Raw genomic sequence first — 25,126 nt, 5'->3', positions numbered from 1 at the left:
CAAATATTACCGAGTACCAACTTAAAGAGTACTCACAGTAGCGAAAATATAGTCCAAAACTATTTTTAACTAATATATAAGATCTTTGTTCCTTGACTTAAATATAAATCAGTACTTATCCTTTGCACTTCGGGTATAGACACCCTAAACGGCATAACAAAGTTTTGACCTCCCCAAGAATAAGTATCGACAGAATATATACGTGTTCATAACTATACAACAATAAATATTTAGTTATATTTTAGTGCATTATAAAAAATCAATGTTGGTACCGATATAGACAGTATTCAAAGATCTTACTACTCTATTACAGTGATAAATTTATAAAAGAATAAATGTATTCAAAGGAACAATATGTTTGCATAGTTAACCTCAAAATATACAGGCTTTATAAACAGTATTGACGTTTAACTAAAAAGTAAAAACACAAAAATACTGAACTTCGAGGAAAATTCAGAAAGGAAAATCAAAAATCAAAAGGCAAAATCAAAAGTCCAAACACATCAAACGAATGGATAACAACTGTCATATTCCTGACTTGGAACAGGCATTTTCTAATGTAGAAAATGGTGGATTGAACCTGGTTTTATAGCTAGCTAAACCTCTCACTTGTATGACAGTCGCATCAAATTCCATTACATTGTCAACGATGCATGAACAAAACAAACATACTCAAAGAGTAAAAATGTCAAAAATAGGGGTACAACAGTCAATATTGTGTTATCATCTTAATATCACTACATAAACAACAAATGTAACAAAGTAGCACAAAAAGGCATACATCAAATTTAACATTCTCATTTTGCTTTTCTTATACGGCTGAATTTATCTATGTAAAGTCTACCCATAAATGAAAGAAGGTTTTCATTACTGGTGTAAAATTGCACAGGTAGACATAAAAATAATTTTGTCGTATGACGGCATACATAAATGCAGACTCACGTAAAGTAGATATAACAAAAAACAGACTTACAGTAAAAATAATAAATAAAATAATGGTGTGGTTCAAAGTATGACGGGACACATAAGTACAGTTTCACGTCAAATACGGCTGAATTTATCTATGTAAAGTCTACCCATAAATGATAGAAGGTTTTCATTACTGGTGTAAAATTGCGCGTTTGAAATTCGCACAGGTAGACATAAAAATAATTTTGTCGTATGACGGCATACATAAATGCAGACTCACGTAAAGTAGATATAACAAAAACCAGATTTAACAGTAAAAGTAATAATAATAAATAAAATAATGGTGTGGCTCAAAGTATGACGGGATACATAAGTACAGTTTCACGTCAAATGTATATCATAAAAAACAGACTAAAAAAAGTAGTCTTATTGAATAAAATAGTTTAGTCATTCATAGTATGTCAAGATCCTTAAGTAAAAGTAATATCAATAAATGAAATAATTTTGCCGTTCAAAGTCTAAAGAGATGATATCCGTTTGCAAGTGGGGTCCTTCAATGCGGCTAAATTGTCTAATCAATTTGTGTATGTGTGAAAGAAAGTTGTTCTTTTTTTTTAAACTTCACTAAAGACACGGCCATCCGGAACGAGTTGTGAAGTTCATAAACATCAAAGCGACCGAAGCAACATCACCGTTTAAAATTTAAACAAAGAAAACTAACAGAAGGGTACTAAAACTTGTTATTTTGACGAACGTTTTGTAAAGAGTTTCGAATGTGAAACTGAATTAATACTGTTTATCGCTATTTTACGAAATTTTCCTACGGTCTTACTGACTGATAATTGCATTTGTAAGCACAGTAGAGTAATAAGGGCACACGTTCCGTTGTCAATGAAATAAACAAGGTCGTCAAAGCTAAGACAGCGATGAACAAATTATCATTGGTTTTCACGACTCGATTGCTTTTCTCACTTTCGCCGATCCGGATCAAACGAGAAAATCAATCTCAATAAATATTTATATATGGTGACTTTGAAAAGTTGTCTCATTGGCATCACATCTTCTTTTTGATATCCACATTCAGTAGCGGTTCGAGATTCTTATATTTAGATATTTACTTTTGTCATTACATGTTTTTGAACTTCTTTTTCAAAATAACTTACATAACAGTAAATATAAAAAAAATCCTCTTTTCAATTTTTGTTGATTTTATTTTGCCAATCGTTATATACATTATATAGATCCGAGATATACCGCTTTGTCCATCGTACTTTAATAAAATCGAAACAGAGAAAAAGAAAATAACACAATTTTTAAGTTTTCGTCGCTGCAATCCGCTTCAAAATATGATGATAGCACTTTCGGTACTTGTTATATTTCACATGAAGGTTTCTGCGGCCTATATATGAAATTAATAAACATTAATCACTCAAATCAGTTACAACAAATTTTATAGTGAATAATATTGCTAGCGTTCCTGTCGGAGGTTGGTGTTTCCCTCTTTGTAAAGTGGTTTCGATGAAGGTTTTTATTTTTAATTTATATACGGCTTAACAGCGTTATTTGCTTTTTATAATACATTTTGTAAGAGATCAGCAAACTTTCCTACCAGTGTCCAAATAGATGCAAGTGTTAGCGATTTTGTAATAACAATGCACAGTAACAGTTATTGGAATCTGGCTACATTGTTTATGTTAAATGAGCTTAGGGTTCCAACTCCCTTAGATAATGTTGACCTTAAGCTGATTTTGAAGTTTACATAATTACTAAGATATTCAAGCACTTATACATCTTTGTCTTTCAAATGTTTAATCATTCCTTAGAAACATTTATACTGAAACGCTTCAGACGCATTTTTCCCATTGTTTTTTTTTAAATTTTGTACCATATATCGATAACGCTGCTAGTGAGTGCTAATATTTAAGGGTACCACTAGCCAAGTAACCAGTGCTGCAGACTGACATCATTTATAACATTAATCCTCTATATGCTAATCTGGAAATTATTAAGAAACTAAGGTTCCAATTTTCTCATGTAAACGCCACTGTAGGTATACTAAATACTTTTTGTTTATAGATTAAACGTATTTATCAACCCTTGACTTTCAATCTGTCTGTTATTGGCATCATTGATAAACGTGTATCCAGACACATGCCTTAGGCTTACTAAATTTATAAAGTATTGTTTTCATTTCCAGTCGTTTGGACTTATATTTCTTTTCTTAAAGACTTTATCAATGAAGTATGTAAATATACAAACTTGAAGATAATCAAGACAGTTATCAACTTAATTAAAATGAATGAATGTACAAGGATAGATAATATTTGTAAGGGTAGATGTTAATAATTTATAATGGGAGGTTTATTTTCTCATTTGCTTTCCCCCCGACAAATCGGGGCTCCCTTAGTTGTTTCCCTGGGCTGCTTTCCCCCCGACAAATCGGGGCTCCCTTAGTTGTTTCCCTGGGCAACTGAGGGTTGATGTAACAGGTGATTATTAATAAAATATGTTTAATATTAAAAAAAAAAATGAATGAATGCATATGTTCCAGTTCAAATGAATAAAACAATATTTATAATTGAAAGAAATAAGAAATAAATAAAAAATGTAAATGTTAATGATGGTGTAGCAAAACCTTACTTGCGTTTGGCCAACTGTCATATAGGAAAGATTGGAGGAGCATCGCTTTTTTATGAAATTATGTCAACCTACTATAGGAATATTGGAGGAGTGAAACAAAAAGTGTTTCGATAACAGCTAAGATGTAACAGTTTTGTACCGAGATATTTTGCTTATTGTCAATTTAAATTCTTTCCATTTAGGTTATGACTGTGTAGTAGCTGCTATTCAACTGTACAAATACTGAATTGTCCGGATTATAAAAGAATAACACCAGATTGAATATTCAAGCAAATTGTCTTAACACCACTGAATTTACTGCAGCTGATTAGACAGAAAATGGACTAAAAAAAGAACATGGCTATAAAATGTATTGTTCAGACTTTTGAGATGATGTCAAGATCAAAACTTAAGACTAAAACGTAGCTATTAGTTTGTATAAAAAGAACCGAAATATTCACACATGGACATTGATAAGGTACAAACAGTTTTTTCTGTCTTCGGAGATTTATTAAAGCCAAATGATTTGATCGACAGTTCACGTTTTTGTTACATATTGTATACAGATGGACTTCAAATACACATCACTAGATTATTCTTTTAAATTTTAATTTTCAAATATGCAGTACTTATGTGATATATACTAGTATATACATATTGTCTAAATAAATTTTGTAATTCAAACGTTGAATTTATAACATGACGTTTGACGTTAAAATCGTGGTATTCATTAAAACTATGGTTTCTTCTTGCCAATTGATAAGACACCGTGGAAGTTAATAACTGAAAGTAGTAAAGGCTTAATAGTCGACAGAAAACTGTTGGGCATGTTTGGTATTATGTGTTCTTCTGCAGCCAACTGTATGTAAATTAAGTATATGGGAAATATTTAAAGCGAGAATATGTATGCTATTATTAGTAACGTAGCTTAATGTTGCATACCATTGCAGGAGACCTCAGTCATATTGACACACTTTTAGTCTCACTTTATCTGTCTGCAGTGAAAGAGGGTATTCAGAAATACTGGGAAACTGACTCGATTAGTGATATTAACAACATGTTTTTTTTAAAAGATTCTACAAAACTTCTGGATAAATTTAAATCTCGATCTATCCCTGAAATAAGTTCCATCAAAATTTTTGATTATTCAACCCTGTATACCATCATTCTGCATGTGAAATAGAAAAATCGTATGGAAGAATAATCAACCATGCTCTCCAACATAAAAGTAGTAGCATACGCTTTAAATTTATAACTTTCGGATATCATACGGCCTCTTTTGTAAATACTGATAAAAAATGTATACATGCTACACAGACAAACACGTGATCAGTATGCTGTAGTTTCTCATTATCAACAAATTTGTTGTAATCGAGGTAGACATTTTCATCAAATTATTGGTATTCAATGGGAACAAACTGTGCGCCTCTCATTTTCGACCTCTTCTTATTTTCATGTGAGTCAGAGATGAAAGAAGCCAGATCATTTAAGTTTGCAATCAGATATATTGATGATGGTCTTCCATTAACAATCCAAGCTTTTCTGATTGGGTTTCATAATCATATTTTCAAGACCTAGAAGTTAAAGATGAAACTTAAATGGCTTCCTCTGCTTCATTTTTAGACTAAACCCTCGAATTTGAAATAAGCGGTCATCTAAGTACCAAAATCAATGACAACGGAGACGATTTTAATTTTGTTCCCCGCCTTAATAGCAATATACCAACATCACCTGTCTCTGAGCAGAAATAAAATGAACAAAGATTATGTCAAAACAACGTCACGTCCTTTTTCTGAAACAAATTTGTCGGAGATACCATGACCTTGTTAATAAATATTCTGTATCAAGTTCACTAATAATACACGATGGTCTTGAACTATTAATTCTAGTTACTGACGTTTTTTATCGTCTTGATTACGTGTTTTAGTGTCCTTTAATTTGTCTTTGTAAACTATTACAATTACTGTTTAGTACATTTGACGTGGCTCGGTACTTTTACAGTCAGGCATTGTGTTATTGTGCTATGGATAATTTTTCGTTTTCTTGTCTTACGTTTTGCTAAAACTCTTTGTCTAGATATCCCCTATTTGTTTTTCCTTGTTTAAATATTTGCGTTTTATAGTGATACGGATTATAATACAATGTTGACTGCTGTACCCCTATTTTTGATATTTTACCTATTATGTATGTTTGTTTTGTTTACATGTGGTTGTCAATATTATAGAATTTTATGCGACTGTCATACAAGTGATAGCTAAAGGTAGCTACAGGACCAGGTTCAATCCTCGATTTTCTACATAAGACAGTTGTTATTCATTCGTTTGATGTGTTTGAGCTTATGAGTTTGCCATTTGATTGAGGACTTTTTGAATATTTCTCGGAGTTCGATATTGTCACTTATTTTGGTGGTCGCGCTATTTATTTATTGGATTTACTAGACAGAACATCGGTAAATTACAGTTGCCTCGCATTTATCAGTAACCAGAACAGGTCTTGATAATTACTTTGAAACTTACTACTCTTAGCGCGGTGTAAATAAAATGGACATACTTAAAAATGTCCGAAGATCTGGGAGTTCATATATGTTAAGTCTTCCCTATGCAATTATAATTGATAATAAAAGCAAATACCGTCTTTACCTTACGTAATCTTCCAAACGAATTTCAAATACAAATATAGGTTAAAGAAATAAACTTTATGGCATGTTGCATCTTCCTTTTTAATTATTCATAACATCATTGTCGAGGCCATCCGTTGACGCTCTCTAGTCAGTCATTAATTGACTGTGCCAAATCACGTTTACTTGTAAACGTCCGACTGTAAGGCCCACTTTTAAAGTATTTTTTTCAATGAACATTTAAACATACGAGGTCGCCAAATGTACGTTTTTCAACGCATAAAACAGATAACTCATACAGAGGTAGACCTTGTGTTTTGATTATAAATGAATTCTTTAATGACATTCTGCACAGGCGTGATTGTGCAATTCATTTAAGCCAATTATTCATGATATCGCACGTTATTCAAACATAAAAATAGAATTTTACTAGCTTTAAAAGTAGTGAAAAATGTGTTACCATTTACATTTTCGGACATCAAAGCGATTTTACAATTGCGGTTTGTAAAACTTATACTTCCTCTTCGTATCGTTCAACAAGGAACATAAAACAAATAATACGCAAGTAGTTTGTTTTTTCAATTAAGATGGAGGAATAAATTCCATAAACTGTGAGAGTTCTGAACTAAAGACTGGTGTTAGGGACTCACTCCATGTTTTTGTTCATTAATGCCCCCCAAGGGAAACGGTCCTCAATTTTCTTATCTTAAAACTTTCCGAGCAAGTTATAACACAATGTTGACTGATGTTCCCCTATTTTTTTACATTTTAACCTATAATGTCAGTTTGTCTTGTTCATACATCGTTGTCTATATAATGAAATTTGATGCGACTGTCATACAAGTCAGAGCTTTAGCTATCTATTCAACTAGGTGTAATCCACCATTTTCTATTGGTTATCCATACGTTTGATGTGTTTGGGCTTATGAGTTTGCCATTAAGTTTGATTACGGACTTTCCGTTTTGAATTTTCCTCGGAGTTCGGTATTTTTGTGATTTTACTTGACCAACCCTCTTTATGATCTATGAGCATTAATAAATATATATATATATTAATACAAAGGGTCTAAACATCAACCCAACAATGTTAGATCTGTAAATTTGCTTTCGCAAATTTTTTGTTCTTCCCTCGCCGGGATTCGAACCCATGCTACTGAGATATCGTTACACCAAATCGCCTGCACTGTAGCCGTCCCGCTAGATCACACGACCACCTGGGCTTCACAAAGAATAAAGCTTTCGGTGGCCGTGTGTTACCTTTCCTCGTCAGTTTATATTTTAATACAATATATACACCATACGATTGTGCCAAAGGTACGTCAGCATCTAAATACGAATAATTAACAATAGGAAATAAAAAATAATATAATTTTTCGTTAATCATAACATGCTTACGTTTTTTCGTAATATTGGGAAAGTGATTGTCAATTTTTTTGGTAAAATAAACAAAGAAAATTTTAATATCAGACATATATATTAAGTGTAGGGTAAGATACTTGGTTTATATACAATTATTGTAGAATTCGTTGTAGTAGTGTTTTCCGTTCGAAAAACAAGAGTTATTGCGTTTCTATTGATGCCATTTTGGTTTGGTATATTCTAATAGTTGACTCGAGTGTAAGTGGTGATGCTTATTCGTGAATCATTTATTTTAACAGCATCTTGGTGAGTATCAATACTGTTAGACTTTCAGCCTCAGGTAGTACCAAACAACCAATATCCGTTCTAAAACGATTTAAAGCATATTTTCAATATACATTTTCTGTTTTGGATTCATATGTATTGTTTAAATTTTTTATTTTAATTACCTTATGCAAAGTTGACCTTACAGCTTAGGTTATTATGTACAAGCCATTTTGATTTTATACCTTGGTAATTTCTATTTTCTGTATTTGGCTTTCCAAACTTTTGGTTTCGAAGATACCTTTATACAGTCATCGAAACAACATCTCATAAACAAATTTAATAATACTTTTAGATATTTGGATGACATTTTGGCTCTCAATAATGACGACTTCAGTATGTATACTAAAGAAATTTATCCTGTTGAACTTACTTTAAATAAAGCTAATACTAACAATGACCACTGCCCTTTCCTCGATCTTGATATCTATATTACTAACGGAAAGCTTAATACTAAAATTTATGATAAAAGTGATGATTTTTCATTTCCTATCGTTAATTATCCATTTTTAGATGGTGACGTTCCATTGTCACCATCTTACGGTGTTTATATATCTCAACTTGTACGATTCGCTCGTGTATGTAACAATGTTTTAGATTTTAACGAGAAAAATTTATGTATTACTGAAAAATTATTACACCAGGGTTATCGATATCACAAACTAGTCAAAACATTTACTAAATTTTATCATCGGTATAAGGACATCATTCGTAAATATAGCTCAACATGCAGACTTCTTATACGTTCAGGTATTTCACATCCAATTGTTTATGGAAATATTCTTTATAAAGCACAAAAATGTCAGTATTCACCTCAGAAACTAACAAAACCTTTAAATAGACTTATCAAGAAGGGATATAGTTACGATACTGTTGTCAGGTCACTAAAGATTGCTTATTTTGGCGTTAATATTGATTCACTTATAGGGTCTTTGCATCGGAACTAAACACATTTATTAAAAAAACAGTTGTTGGCATGACAAGAGGTTATGTTCTTCTCATATATATTATGATGGTATGATACTAAACCTCTAACGGGAAGGATTGTGCCTGATATTCATGATGAAATCATAATCTTTCAATCAGTTTAATTGAAGTCTGGAGCTGGCATGTCAGTTAACTGCTAGTAGTCTGTTGTTATTTATGTATTATTGTCATTTTGTTTATTTTCTTTGGTTACATCTTCTGACATCAGACTCGGACTTCTCTTGAATTGAATTTTAAATGTGCGTATTGTTATGCATTTACTTTTCTACATTGGCTAGAGGTATAGGGGGAGGGTTGAGATCTCATAAACATGTTTAACCCCGCCGCATTTTTGCGCCTGTCCCAAGTCAGGAGCCTCTGGCCTTTGTTAGTCTTGTATTTTTTTAATTTCAGTTTCTTGTGTACAATTCGGAAATTAGTATGGCGTTCATTATCACTGAACTAGTATATATTTGTTTAGGGGCCAGCTGAAGGACGCCTCCGGGTGCGGGAATGTCTCGCTACATTGAAGACCTGTTGGTGACCTTCTGCTGTTGTTTTTTCTATGGTCGGGTTGTTGTCTCTTTGACACATTCCCCATTTCCATTCTCAATTTTAATTACTAGTATTTCGGTATCATACATATATTTAGCATATAAATTACAGCGAATGGCAACCGTTTCAAATAAAAAGAGCCGATTTATAATACATTATTCTTGTACCGACTTGTGGCCCCTGGCTTAGTTGTAAGGGTCTGATTACAGGCTTCTTCGAGAAAGATTAAATCCACTTAAATTCCAAATTTATTTAGTGTTTTTATTTAAGATAACAATATAAGTGTTAATTATTTAAGCACTGTTCGGAAGTAACATCAACGGGTAAATTCGTCCAACCCGCTTATCATTTATTTCTCTTCTGTTTCCAAATCCCCGCTTATCCCAGAAACCTCTTTTTTGTTTGTCGCCATATCCGCGTTTCGTTAAAATCAGGCCACCAGTACGAGCGTCCCTAGATAATTTGTCTGGTCCTATCAATCCTAATAGACAAATACTTGGATACTGTTCACAAATTTTGTCTTGTAATGATTTCTCTGATATAACCTCTGACCTTTTATCACCATAACCTCTTTTATCCCAAAACCCTCTTTTGTCATCGTAATCACCTCCAAGCATGTTGCGTGATGACGCGAATTCAAAAATATTTTCCTTCGGCATCGTTTTTGTATGCTCTTCTGTAAATGCACTATATACAGCAGGCATGATACAAATTAGTCCCATTACAAAAGCAATCATATTTGGTATCATCTCTGTCTTTTCCACCTGAAAAAAATTAATGCAACCGTATAACAACTACGAAAAACTTCTTGCTTAATATAATATTTTCATTGTAGCTCAAAACACTTCCGTTAAATAAGTGTTAATAGTAAATAAGTGTTAATAGTACATAGGTGTTAATAGGACAGTTATGCGTGTTTCTGCTGAGCAAGAGTTCCTTATGCAACTCAATACCGGAAAATAAAAAAGAAGACATAAAATGAAAACTTTATGTTTTTTTTCATTCATTTTTAAAACAAAAGCGTATTTTTTGTTCTTCGAAATATGGTTTCTCCCTTAGACAGATATTAATTTGCAATACTTTGAGTTATTGATATTAGCTACACCATTTAAGTAAGGAAACGGTAGTATACCAGTGTTTAAAAGACAAACATCGATTAAGAGAAAACAAATCCGGATTACAAACCCAAACCGAGGGAAAACATCAACTATAAGAGAAAAACAAAGGTACAAGAGGAACACCGAATTTGATTACAAGTGCCATATTCCTGACTTGGTACTAAACATTTTAAGACTCAATGGAGGGTTGAAACTGGTTTAATGGCTAGCCAAACCTCCCGCTTTATGACAATGTTAAAAACAGACAATAAGATACTTCTTACTTTAGTACAGGTCGAATTTCACAATTACATCAAATGCACATAGAATTAAGTCCTGGTATCTATGATGAATTGAATTGAATATGTATATATAACTTCTTTTACCAATTTATTTGGATGTGCTCTAATTCGGAAAAACGGATTTTTTTCTATAAAATTTTTAAGTGTTTATTCATCTGTCATTCATGTCATGAAATATATATATTGTTATTTGAAATGTAAGTTTTTTAGGAAGACTGTCAGGGAGAGTTGCTTTATCTCAAATCAAAAATATAACAGCAATTCCGCCTCATGAACGAATATCCTAATTGAGAAACTGCATAATGGCTTGACCAAACGACCGCATATAAGCTTAGCACGATTTTAAAAATTAAACAGAACACATCTAGCAAGATATACAATGACACATGGACTTATCAAAGCATCAAATTTTGCTGGAATTTATGTACACGGTTCATGTTTTGTTCATCGTTGAATGTCGGTGACCTAAAATTGATCATATTTTTTCATTACACTTTGATGGATAGTTGTCTCAGCATCCCCTTCGTCAAATGTATTAATGTGAATAGTTACAAAATGTTTGCCTCGTACTAGACAAACACACGGATTGTTTACGTGCTAGCCAGCAATATCAGTAGTATGCAAGTACTGACACGCTATTCCCCTCCGTCTCAGACATATTTCTAAGGCTGCAAAATGACAAATCTCTACATTACGCCTTAATGTGACATTGTTGACGACTAAGGATACTTTAGAGTAAACAATCGTTGTTGTCTCAGCATCAACTATCAAAAGTTTATACCTACTTCACAGTCCAAGACATACTCTCATCACAGGTATTTTATAATAGATGCTAGATATAAAATGTGGTATGAGTGCCAATGCGACAACTCTCCATCCAATTAAAAGTGTATAAAATGTAAACAATTATAGGTCAAAGTACGGCCTTCAACAAGGAGCATTGGGTCACACCGAACCGCAAACTATGAAGGACCCCCCAAAAAAACAGGATGATTGTCATACTAAATTAATTTATTATATGTAGTAAGATTGGGAAATTAAAACCAATGACCATAAATAGATAACGACAGAGCATTAACGTATGAGCTACTAGTCTAGATGTTCTTCATTGTTAAAAAGATGCAGTAAACTTTTGGGATAACGCATATATATCTATATAAAAACGCTTACACAATAAGGTTGGTGTTTACTTTCAGACACAAAGTGCTCGGACAAAGAATAGTAAATGCATAACAAAAAGAAGACACTCTACATACTAAAGTAATTAAATTGTTTAATGTTTTTTTTCAGATTTTAAAAAAAATATATCAAATGCGTATTTGTAAATATATAAATTTTCAAATATCGAAGAAATGTTAGTTTTCATACATAAAAAAATAATTATCAAATCTTAAATTAGAAATATAAATTGTATTTGCTTACCTCGCTGGCTGTTTGTAACAAGTGACTTCTGTAAATTCAGTTTCTTCCAGATATATATATATATACCACCCCTTTCACCTACGTGACAGACAAATATCTATCGTTCACATGAGCTAATTACAAGATTATCTCACGAAATGTTCTGAATGTTAATAAGGTTAAACTTATTAAAGTAATTGAAAAAGTCAAGGAATGCATGCTGAGATCGATATTCGTAGATCTTCCCTTTTAATCTGATGTCTTAGTTTTAATAAGGGTATGTCATTCAAAGTCTCCCAAAATCACGTGGGCTTTGGTCCTGGATTATTTAAGGTAGCACAATACAAAGATTGTATAACTCCAATTTCCAAGTTTTAAAATGCTGTAACTTTCTTAATAATGCTTGAAAATTTATAAAAGTGGTAGTTTTGGGTAGCTAACAGATTATTCTTTCAAATTAATGCAATGTTAGTATTAAGCAATAATTATGTAACCAATTATAATGTTAACTGTGTCTAAAACATTTTTCACCAAATTTCCACTTTCAAATGAAATTAGCTTCTGCATAGGTATCCCTAGAGGGTTGATTTTATAATATGTTGTTCCTATGGCCATTATCTACAAAAGGGTGTCTCAGATTTCAGATAGAATGTATCAACAAATTTTACACCTAATCAAACATTATCTTTTTTTATGTGGTTAGAGATTTATGAGAGAATGGCATACCATAAGGACAATTTGAGACACCCTTTTAAAGCCCATGATGTGTTGATTAAGATTTCGTTAAAATTTTTTATATAGTTAAAGAGATGATAGAGCTAAATTCATTCAAGTGAACTGACCCAGATTTTGCCACTAATGACATAATAATTGATTACATAATATGATTGCATATAATAAACATATTGCAACAATTTAAAAGATTAATCTTTTATCTATCTATATATACCTCTTTTATTATTTTCTATGCATTCATAGGAAAGTAACAGCATTTTAAAGATTAGTGATTGGGAGTAAAACAATCTTTGTATTGTGCTACCTTAAGTGCGTATGTAGGTATCAGACAATGTGAAAAAAGGCACTTTTTGTCCTAGTTCAGTTTTCAGTATATATTGAATACAACTATTTCAGTTAATTCGATCTCGGTGTACATCTTTACATGTATTATTATTTTAACATTGAAGCGACTGTCAAGTAAACCAGCCATATTACTTTTATTCTAGCCTTTGTAGCAAAGTAACTGTGCTAGAAGAAAGGATTAAAACCACTGCTATCGGACTTCAATTTTGAGTACTCGGGCAAATCAACAATATTGGTCCGACATTGTAAAATTCGAAAGCTTTCCGTGTGACAACATTCCATTTGTTCTTTAACTCATCGTTATTTATACTTGGCGAATTCTAAATTCTGTGATTTTCAAGGTAATCAAACTTTTGGTAATCAACAGTTGTACAGGGCTATTAATTTTCACAGTAGCAACGATAATATACATTGCTATTTGAAAACGAACCACAATTAGTATTTGTAAGACCATCTTATATATTTGTAGAATATAAACATGTTGAAAATTAATTTTGTTTAATCATCTACAACATTATTATTTACATGAATCCCCCCTTTTAAAACTGTAACTGTATAGGTGTTCATGGTTTGTCGATGTGGTTCATAAGTGTTTCTCGTTTTTTATATAGATTAAACCGTTGCTCTATAGCTTGCAGTTCGGTGTTAGCCAAGGATCCGTGTTGATGATCATATTACTTTGACCTATTTTACGTTTACAAATTTTGACTTGGATGTAGAGTTGCATCATTGGCACTCATACCACATTTTCTTATATCTATGAAAAGAACTTCTGTTTATTATTTTTCCAAACGCTATTTAATTTGATTTGTTTATCCAGTTATTTTGTTCTCATTGAAGTGTTGCAATGAGGTTATATCAAAAAGATATTGCGAATGCGCCTTCGTGACATTTTCCATTAAATAGTATTTATATTAGATAACATCAAACAGTGTTACAGATATATTTGAAACAAAGTCTCAATTTATATATAAGAATTGGAATTTTCGCCAACGTTCTACACGAAATAGTCTAATAATAAAAAGTTTTGACTGATTAGCACCATTTTTACAGCTATATGTTTGTTCTTCGCATCACCAATATCTTCTAAATGTGCAATTAATTACCCTGTAAGGTAACACCAAACAATCATAATGCTCTATCTATTTCAGACATTGTTATGGAATAGTAGTCAAAGACGTACTAGAATCATGATAATAATTCAATGATCTTAAATACAGAAAAGCATGTAAATGGTATCAAAGGTCATTGCTTTATATTTTTGTTAATAGTATTTTGTAATGAATCGTCAATACAGTATTTTTTCTATACACACATGTATTAATTAGCTTTTTACTTCCCGATGACTAAGTCATAGCTAATATAAAATGCAAAGGGGAGTTGATTTGAAATATTTTGCCTAACCAATTGAAAATAAATTTCTAATGAATTATTTAAATATTGGAAATTATAAGTTAAGAGATTTACAGAATATTCTGGAAAACGAAAAAGGAGGGGAGAAAGGTCATTTTTTTAAAATTTACTAGTACAATGCGTTATATTCGAACAACGAACCGTTTGAACATGGACGCATTTAATATTGTCATAGAATAAGATCTATAGTACTATAATCTAAATGAAAAAAAATATAAAAGTATTTTTTTGGGGTGTGTTTCCGGATTATTTGGGGTTTTCTTTTGATATATATCGAAATGGTACATTAACGACATTTAATAATGATTTTAAATTGAAATTCTAGTTAGTTCTTGTATTCAATACAAAATCACTGGATGTTTCAAGTGATGCACTACACGACGCGTGTTACTATTGGGACAGATACTGCTCACTCTTCTTGAGAAAGTTAGTTCATCACGGGTTTTAAGGGCAGACGATACAGTTATGATCCCGCGGTGAATTTTTACGAACATTTGAATACCACATGTTGTTTCTTTGTAAGCTATTATATACGAAACAAAAATGAAAGACAATTTGATAGAGAAACGAATTATTTTGATAGCAACAAATGACGACCCCTTGATATACAGGCTCCTACATGTAGTTTGGGCAGATACAAACAGACCATGTTGGATCAAACTTTGTGAGCGATCAATCTTTCCTCGGACCTTGCACGGTCATGTAACAGTTCACCTAAGGCCGTACTTTTACTTTAAACCATAATTGAATTTTTTTCTTGATTAGGATTGTAGAATCAACAGATGACGTTAATTTTGCTACAATGGTATAGAGTTACAGAGAAGACATCTACACATATGCCATATGATACATCAACATTAATTATTTAACCTTAATAATTGTCTTCTTATGTCCTGCTGCAACTGGCGGTTTTTGTTTCCCATTGGGATCTGTAAGTTTTGAGCTCGTCTGAACTAAAAGATCCATGCGAGATTTTGTTATCTCTTGGCATTCGTCATTATTCTGGCGTAAAATTTGAAGAAAAAAAAACTCTGAAAATGTACAGTTTGAGATACATTGACAAAAACAGCAACAACAAAACAGATCCTTTAATAAACAAGCACTAATTTTTTATGTAATTCTTTAAAGGAGGTATAAGTGCTTTTAAATCTATTAGATAGAAAATAAATCTCCTCACATGAAAGTTAATCTAGAAAAGGGTTTCGAACGCACGACATTTATTACGTGTTGTTATCATTTTTTAAACCAATTTTGTTTTGTCATTTTGGCCCATATCATGTTTATTGGAACTTGAAAACAGCAAAAAATTGTTGGAAAGGCATGATTAATAAGACGCTAAACCACTTTATTTTTGTTCTTAAAAGTTATGGGTCAAAAAGTTTACAGAGAGAAATATAATCACGTTTTGTCATACAATATTATACGTGTATACAAAAAGAGGGACGAAAGATACCAAAGGGACAGTCAAACTCATAAATCTAAAACAAACTGACAACGCCATGGCTTAAAATGAAAAAGACAAACAGAAAAACAATAGTACACATGACACAACAAAGAAAACTAAAGAATAAACAACACGAACCCAACCAAAAACTAGGGGTGATCTCAGGTGCTCCGGAAGGGTAAGCAGATCCTGCTCCAAGTGTGGCACCCGTCGTATTGCTTATGTGATTACAAATCCGGTAAATAGTCTAATTCGGTAGGTCACATTCACGAAAGGAAAGGGGATTGTAGTTACGACGTAAGGAACATATCCGATATCATTTGTGAAACGGTTATTCCATAACGGTCAACCAACTCGTGATGGCGTCCGTAAAATTTACGAAGGAATGATTTCAACTTCACCATTTGGAACTCTTGGTTTAATAGCTTCCTTGTGAGCAGTAACCCTCTATCAAGAAAATCATGATAGGAAATGCAAGCACGGGAATATCGTATCAATTGGGAGATATATACCCCGTATGCATATATATGATATATACCCCGTACAAACTTCACACCATGGAATTGTCATTTTCAACTTATTTTATCCTAATAATATCCATAAGCAGTTTCTCTTAGATGTTTATTTAATTTTTTAAAACAAAATCATATTCGATTGATTGATTGTTGGTGTTCTAATGGCTTTTTTAAGCGCCACTTTTGGGCTATTTCGAGCGGCCATTTTTTATGGGTGGAGAAAGTCAGGGGGAGTTTCCAGAGGAAACCACCTACATGCGATAGAAAAATTGATAATCGTAGTCAATTAAGGTTTATGGCCCCCTTCTGTAGCCATGTGAATTACGAAATTTTCAAACTGCAATAGTATCAAAACAGCAAAAATAATAAATAATAGAGATGGGCCATTTCGTACATACCAAAGGGAAACTTCGTGCAAAGCATTATTAGTTATTTTTTCATAGCATTTAACAGCAAAAGAGGATTTTGTGGCGAATAAAACCAACATTTTTGAAAAAAAATCCACAGACTTTAAAAAACGAGTTTTGCTACAAAATGTTAAACGAAGATTACTCACTTGTTTTTCTATGATGTTCAAGCATTTATTGTTTACAAAAAGGTCCTAAACTTTAATCCAAAAAAAAAAAAAACTCATGCTGTGTCACATAAGTCGATCGCACCCTAGAAGGTGTACTTGAATAGGTTCTTATTTCTATCTGTTTTACCCAATATCTAAATTCATAGACTTTTTCTTAAGGCATTGCTGGCATTGCTAGCACTGCATGCAATGATCCTCTGGCACATTATTGCCAAAAATGGGAGTACAAAGGAAAAGGCTGTGAATTTTCTATAAAATATCCATATAATTAGCATCGAAACAACAGAAAGGTACATACTCCTTTAGATTAGAGTCGAGTGCACCCGCACGGGCGAGGTTCAAACTCACAACCTCAGTATTGACTGGATGAATTCAAATAGACTACTTAAGGATTATGTACCCTTCTGTAGCCATTTTTGTACGAACTTTTCAAACTTCAAATGTATCAAAACTACAGATATTATGAATAATAGAGATAGGCCATTTTGTACATATTCCAAGGGGAAACTTGATGCAAAGCATTATTTTTTACTGTTCCATTGCCTTTAATAGAAAAAGAGGACTTTGTGGCAAATAAATCAAGATTTTTATAGAAAATCCACAGCCTTTATCCTTGTACTCTCATATTTGGCAATTTGATGACTGATAGATATAGGATTATTGCATGCAGTGCTAACATTGATTTCCTTAAAACAAGTTTATAAATGTAGTTATTGGTTAAGGTTTATGTACCCTTCTGTAGCCATTTTCGTACGAACTTTTCAAACTTCAATTGTATCAAAACTACAGATATAATGAATAATAGAAATATGCCATTTTGTACATATTCCAAGGGGAAACTTGATGCAAAGCATTATTTTTTACTGTTCCATTGCATTTAATAGAAAAAGAGGACTTTGTGGCAAATAAATCCAGATTTTTATAGAAAATCCACAGCCTTTATCCTTGTACTCTCATATTTGGCAATTTGATGAATGATAGATATAGGATTATTGCATGCAGTGCTAGCATTGATTTCCTTAAAACAAGTTTATAAATGTAGTTATTGGTTAAGACAAGTATAAATATGGCCAAAATCAAGTACACCTTTTAGGGTGCGCTCGACTTTAGTGACTCAGCACGAGGTGTTTTGGAATTTACAGGTTACTTAGAACTTTTTGTAAAAAATAAAAACTAGCACATCATAGAAAATCAAGTGAGTAATTTATGTTTCTAATTTTATAACAAAAATCTCTGTATTAAAGGCTGTGGATTTTCTATAAAAATCTTGATTTATTTGCCACAAAGTCCTCTTTTTCTATCAAATGCAATGAAACAGTAAAAAATAATGCTTTGCATCAAGTTTCCCCTTGGGACATGTACTAAATGGCCTATCTCTATTATTTATTATATCTTTAGTTTTGATACAATTGAGGTTTGAAAAATTCGTACAAAAATGGCTGCAGAAGGGTACATAAACCTTAAGACAAGTATAAATATGGCCAAAATCAAGTACACCTTTTAGGGTGCGCTCGACTTTAGTGACTCAGCACGAGGTGTTTTGGAATTTACAGGTTACTTCGAACTTTTTGTAAAAAATAAACACTAGCATATCATAGAAAATCAAGTGATTAATTTATGTTTCAAATTTTATAACAAAAATCTCTGTATTAAAGGCTGTGGATTTTCTATAAAAATCTTGATTTATTTGCCACAAAGTCCTGCTGTATCTTTACCCTAAGCCCGGGTGCTCCCTGTTAGTAGACAACTGATACCATTCTCCCTGCTAGGAGTAGACAACTGACACCAATGGGCCTCTGGATGGATACAGCGGATGTCGGAGCCTGCGCACGCCTGCAGCGCCCTCTTCTATCTAATGGTCAACGACTCTAGACGTTACCTAAGAAGACACAGCTCACAACGCCCGAGTAATAGGTAATTACAGTACTTAAGCCTAAGGTCTTCTATATATATAAAGTCCAGGTCGGGTCCTTTCAAGGCAAATAGTATTTCCCCAAGACGAACACCACATTATTGGTAGTTGCGGGTGGTTCGAACGCACATGGTGTGACCTAGTTAGCCATTTTGGTCGGGGGATTATCAAGCGTGATTGGCAGAATTAATTTGGCTATTCTGAGACTTTGCAAGTGGAATTAGGCTCAAAAGAAGAGCTTTAGAAGCGGTACCAAGCGTTGTATGATAAGTTTTTCACTGTCTGTGAAAGTTTTCAAACTTTGTTCAAGTCACTGATTTTTTCAGATTGAGTCTCGCGTGATTTCGTGTTACCAGGTAACAGCGATACTTGAGATCAATACCGGAAGTGATTTCCGTGATTTGTTTACATATGCAATACACATCTTTGCTATTTGTAAACGGGATTTAAATCAATAAAGACTTGTTTATTATTTTGTTATTGTTTTGTCCTTTATTTATAGTCTAAGTATCACTGAATATAGGTCAATATTCAGCACAATGAGAGGGTTTTAAATTAAAATAAACCCCAGTCCGGAGTCTGTTCTCCAACATGTACTTGGCATTGGTACAGCTACTGCTCATAGAATTATAGTAATGAGAAATAATGGCATAACAATTACACCAGAAATATTGGCCCAAATACCATATATGAGAAATAAAATGTCCCTGGTGTCAGATATGATTGATTTTTCCCCTTGTGAATTGAATGACATGAACAATGTTGATGTCAGGTATCAAGGTCAGCCACATGAGTCACTATACTATGAGACAGATACACATGTAAAATCACACGTGGGAGGGGCAGTAAATTTTGAGTCTACACCTTTTACCCCTGGTACTATTAGACGGGAAATTGCTCATTTCCAGGAATTTAAGACCGATACACAGAGGTGGATAGACCAACACGGTTCCACACATGCACCTGTCCAGGGGGGGGGGGGGGGGGGGGGGTGAAATATACAAAAAACCTACTTTGAATCAACCGGTAGTTTTTGACTCTTGAGATTTCCATGGATACAGTGTGGAACTCGCAGGTTGACCGCACGTCGATAAGATCCATGCCCTCATGCACTGAAGAAAATGAATATCCAACCCAGGTAATGGACCGTTGCAGAATTTTAGACGATAATCTGTCCTGTAGTGAGGAATCACTACTTCCCAGCCGAACATTACAACCAGAAATAATTGCCCCGGATACGGATCACATTATGTCGAATATGAGCCATCAGATAAGCCATATCCGCCAATTCTAGATCAAGTTGTTAGATGTCAAGAAAACAATCAGTCTGTGGGTATTCAGCATGATAAAAGCGACAATATGATATAACTTCGAGTGAACCAGCAACCAAGGTTAGTCGGTGAAAATTGTACAGCGTATGAGTCGTCAACTGCTGTGAAAGAGCAAGATTTCGAGAACCCCCACCTCACCGATAGGTTTCAACAAAGTCAATTGAACAGGACTTCTGCAGCCAGAATATGCGAACAAGCAATCAAAACAGTAGGTCGTTTGATAATTCAGTCAACTATATTCAACCGCCACAACCAATGGGTCAACTGCCTGTTGAACATACCATCAATTTCAACCAACAACGTCAACCAGTTGTTCAACTGCCTGTTGACCATACTGTCAACCACAACCGACAAAGACAACAAGCTGTTCAACTCCCTGTTGAACAAAATGACAGCTACTCTCGATCAAATACTAGAGCTATTCAACTACTTGGTGGTCACACAGTCACCAACACACAACCAACTCAACAGCCAATTTAACAATCAACCCGGCATACCATAAGCAACATACCACATCAACCACAGGGCACATCCGTGTCCAACAGACAATTGCCTACGCATCCAGGTTTCAACAGGTCACCTCCAACTATTGTCAATCAACCAGTAAACCACAGGGCTACAGGTCAACAACAACCTCAACCCACCGTCAACAGGTCAAACCCTTTACCTGCACAGGTCTACTCCACCCGTCAGGGAAAGGGAACCTTGTCAACAACCACCACCGACCGTCAACAGGGCCAATCAACCACCCTGTCCCAGGTCAACACGTCAACAACAGTCAACTAGTCAACAAAACTACACAGCCGGACGACAAAACTACAGCAGGGTGATTGATAATCAACAACATCAACCACCGATCAGCAATCCTGTACATATACCACATATCAGCAGCCAAGTTCCACCGACACAACAATTTATCAACAGAGCAGACCAACCTAACACCAACCAGTCAGGGTTTCAACAACCTCTCATCAACACAATGGGTCAACAAGGGCGACCGCCTCTGGCCATTCATAAGCAACAGCAACTTTACAGACAACAACCGGTGCAACATCTCCACAATGTTACTGCACCTGTACATCAGACTCAACAGCCATTTGGGAATATACCATCCCAGCAGGGGAGGCCTCAACAGCTTTCAACAACACAAAACATTGTACAGGGAACAGCTCAATCAGGGTACTATAGCATAGCTCCACACTTGCCAGTGTACCAACAACCTCAACAACATCAACAACAGTTGTACAACACCCAACCGCTACCTCAACAACAGTTGTACAACAACCAACCACGGGCTCAGTTTCAGGATCAAAGAAGTATATCTAGCGTTTCAAGCTGCTCTAATAGTGATTCTGATTCATCTAGTACTACATCAGGGGTAGTGTACCGTAGGAGTCGTCACAAGAGTAGAAGCAACAAAACATATTCTAGACATAGTATCTCAAGCAGACATGTTTCACCTGTTGAGTAGGAGGTTAGTGATCACCCATCGCCACATCACAAGAGTTCAGGCAAAAAGCACGTAAATAGGAAGTCAGACAGACATGGTCAGTCAGACACTGATGGTCACCATACCTCAAGCAACCGTCATAGAGCGAAGCCAGCTCCAATGAAACAGGATAAGAAATTTTTCTTTTCAGTGCCCAAGAACCTTAAGTACACAGGGAAAGGCAACTGGACGGCTTTTACACAAAGTTCACCGGGTACGCTGAGGCTGCCGGTTGGACGGACAAACAAAAACGAGAACAGCTTTGCTGTGTTTGGAGGACAAAGCTAGTGATTTTTATACAGTCTTGCTGGAATCTAACAAAGACATTGCTTTTAGTGCAGTAGTGACTAAAATGGTGAAACGCTTTGGATTCCAAGAACCACAAGAAACTTCACAGATACAGTTTCAGACTATTACCCAAAAGAAAGAGGAATCCCTGGAGGATTGGGCGGATCGTGTAATATCTCTGGCAACACAATCCTTCAAAGACCTCTCTGAAGAGTACATGACAAAACAAGCAGTAATGACATTTTGTCAAGGTTGCAACGACCCAGAGGCTGGACAATACACATGTGGATTTAAACCAGTATCGGTTGAAAATGCAATTGATATAATAAAGTGGTTTCAACATTCAAGAAAGGCTGTGCAAGCCCACATTGCTCAAGGAAAAACGCCTGAAGTAAAACAGGCATCAGCTCCAACACCAACAGCACAAGTTAGTGACACACCATCAGTGCACGGGGTAGGCTGGTCCAAATCAGCCATAGACACACGAGTGTCTCAGATGGAGCAGCAGCTTCGTCATCAACGAGAAGAGCAACAACAGAGCATGCAACAGATGCAAAGCCTACTATCCTCAATGGCTACACTTACAGAGGAAATGCGACAATCTAACAGATCTAGTGGTACTTCGCCCAGTCGGGACTATAGATCAGATAATACTTCTCGTGGACGTGGTCAAGGTAGAAGAGGTGGTTATAATAATCGTGCTGGTAACCGCAGGACACAGACCCTAGATGGGGAATGTTTTTATTGTCATGGAAAGGGACATTATAAAAGAGATTGCCCAAAGTTAAATAATTCACCTGGCAGCAAACCGCCAACACAAAAAAAGCAAACAGAACGCAAATCAGTTACGATGAATGTGCCAGAGGACCAAGTTACGGAGAGACCATCTAATGGGTTTACTGTGGTAGGAACAATTGGGACTGCTCGACTCTTGAGAGTGAAGGTACAAATCCAGGATAACCTAGTGACTGCTCAGAGGTTACCATACTGCAGGACAAAGTTTTTGATTCGCTCAAAGAAAAACCTTATGTCATTAAAGAGACACTTATGCATGGTGCAGGCCGAGAAATGCAGATGACCTGCTGAATTATTAATCCTACTCTGTTTAGGATACAGGACTTCACCACTTATATATCGCTCCAATTGACTGTGAGATGCTACTGGACCACGACTTCTTAGCTAGTAATAATGTAATACTCAACATTGGTTAAGGATACATGTCTATCAACGACAAGACAGTTAAGCTAGTCTTAGGAGGAGAGACACCATCTGCTCAACCCTCAGTCAGTAGAATTACAATACCAAACTCGGTAGTAGTCCCACCTAATTCAGTAATGCGAATGAATTGTACAGGACCAGTACAGGATAATGATTTTGTGATAGAACCAAACTCGAAGACTACACTCTTGATTCCAAGATCAGTTTGTGCTAAAGGAAAAAGTCCAGTTATTTGTTTTATGAATGTGACGGACAACCCTGTCCGACTCCAGGGTGGAATAGAAGTAGCTGAGGCACATGCTGTGACAGTAATTGAATCTATGGAGGATCCTCAAGAGCTCAGTGTTGGCACTTGTTCAACCAGTAAACAGGGTAACAGTCAAAAAGGTACACCGCCCCAACAGGAGGATCTACCAGATCACCTTCAAGAACTATTTACTACATCCAGTAAGGATTTGACAACAGATCAGAAATCAAAATTGAGAACTTTGCTTTACACGTACAGTGATGTCTTTGCAAAAACAGAGTTTGACCTTGGTAATTTTAGTCATGTAGAACATGAAATTGATACTGGTGATGCCAGGCCTATTCAGCTCCGTATGCGAAGAACACCAGCTTGTTTTGTTCAAGAGGAGGAGGCGCACCTCAAGAAAATGTTAGATACTGGAGTTATACAACCTTCAACATCAGAATGGGCTTCTGCACCAGTGCTTATCAGGAAGAAAGATGGCGGGGTACGCTGGTGCATAGACTTCAGAAGGCTCAACTCAGTCACATCACGTGATTTATTTCCGTTGCCCCTGAATGTCTGGATACTTTGGCTGGTAACATATGGTACTCCAAACTGGACGCTAATAGCGCGTATTGGCAAATAAAGATCAGCCAAGTTTCCGTCCGCACCCTGTGTATTTATTACTGTCATAAAAGTCCTATCATCCTCTTTTGACAAAGATATACATTCAATAATTTTATCTCTGAAGGCATTACGAGCAAAGTCATTCTTATTAAAATCATCAGGGAAATTGTGAATAATCAACTTTAGTAATTCAGGACTCAAATGGCCAACTTCTGCAACAGATCTGTCTTGGGTTTCCTCTATTGCATACGCCAATAGATTAGCACAGCCTCCAGTTCCTTTGACAACAACCACTGGCATTTTATGGCGCAGATAAAAAAGAACTAGATCTGATTTTTGAGGTCTTCCCTGAATTAATAATCCAACAACAGGAATGGTTTGAGGTTGAGGCTCTACAACTTCCGCCCCATTTGCATCAGAATTGTAACTAAGGAGTCGTCTGTAACGTCTAGGTCGACCCAACTGACATTCCAACTGCTTTTCAAAATTTGACCTGAAATCTATGTAATGATCCTCCGTCTCTGATTCCACCAAGATAAAATGTGTGTGATCTGGGTTTAGTTCGTGAATATCCTTATTTGGTTTACAACCTTCATTGGTAAGTGTCAATCCCTCAGAACCATCAAGCTGATCATTATAAATAACTTTCTGTTTTGTATTACACCAATTACGGTTAATCGATGAAATTTCTTCACAGCATCAGGTCTAAGCTGACTCAGATCAACTCTGCTATTTGTCCTGATGAATTTTTCCTCGTTTACAGCCTCGCCCACTATACTGGCTATACCATTATCTACTCCATTAGTCACAATCAACATCTCAGTAGAATTGGCTGCCTTTATCAAACCTTTCTT

General features: G+C 34.8%; 1 protein-coding gene across 1 annotated transcript in view; it reads right to left on the bottom strand.

The window, feature by feature from the left end:
- Nucleotides 1-24,334: 24,334 nt before the first annotated feature.
- Nucleotides 24,335-25,126, bottom strand: part of LOC139510982 (transient receptor potential cation channel subfamily M member 7-like) — a 1,394-nt gene continuing 602 nt past the window's right edge. The window contains exons 2-4 of the mRNA XM_071297544.1: nucleotides 24,944-25,123; nucleotides 24,483-24,899; nucleotides 24,335-24,355 (exon numbers count right to left, since the gene is read on the bottom strand). Of these exons, the coding sequence (XP_071153645.1) occupies nucleotides 24,335-24,355; nucleotides 24,483-24,899; nucleotides 24,944-25,123 (618 nt within the window). The remainder of the gene's footprint in view (nucleotides 24,356-24,482; nucleotides 24,900-24,943; nucleotides 25,124-25,126) is intronic.

The sequence above is a fragment of the Mytilus edulis genome, chromosome 2 (assembly GCF_963676685.1).
Source record: "Mytilus edulis chromosome 2, xbMytEdul2.2, whole genome shotgun sequence".
Taxonomy (NCBI): Eukaryota; Metazoa; Mollusca; class Bivalvia; order Mytilida; family Mytilidae; genus Mytilus; species Mytilus edulis.
The sequence above is the reverse complement of the archived record's forward strand: the minus strand, read 5'-3'. Positions and strand labels throughout refer to the sequence as shown.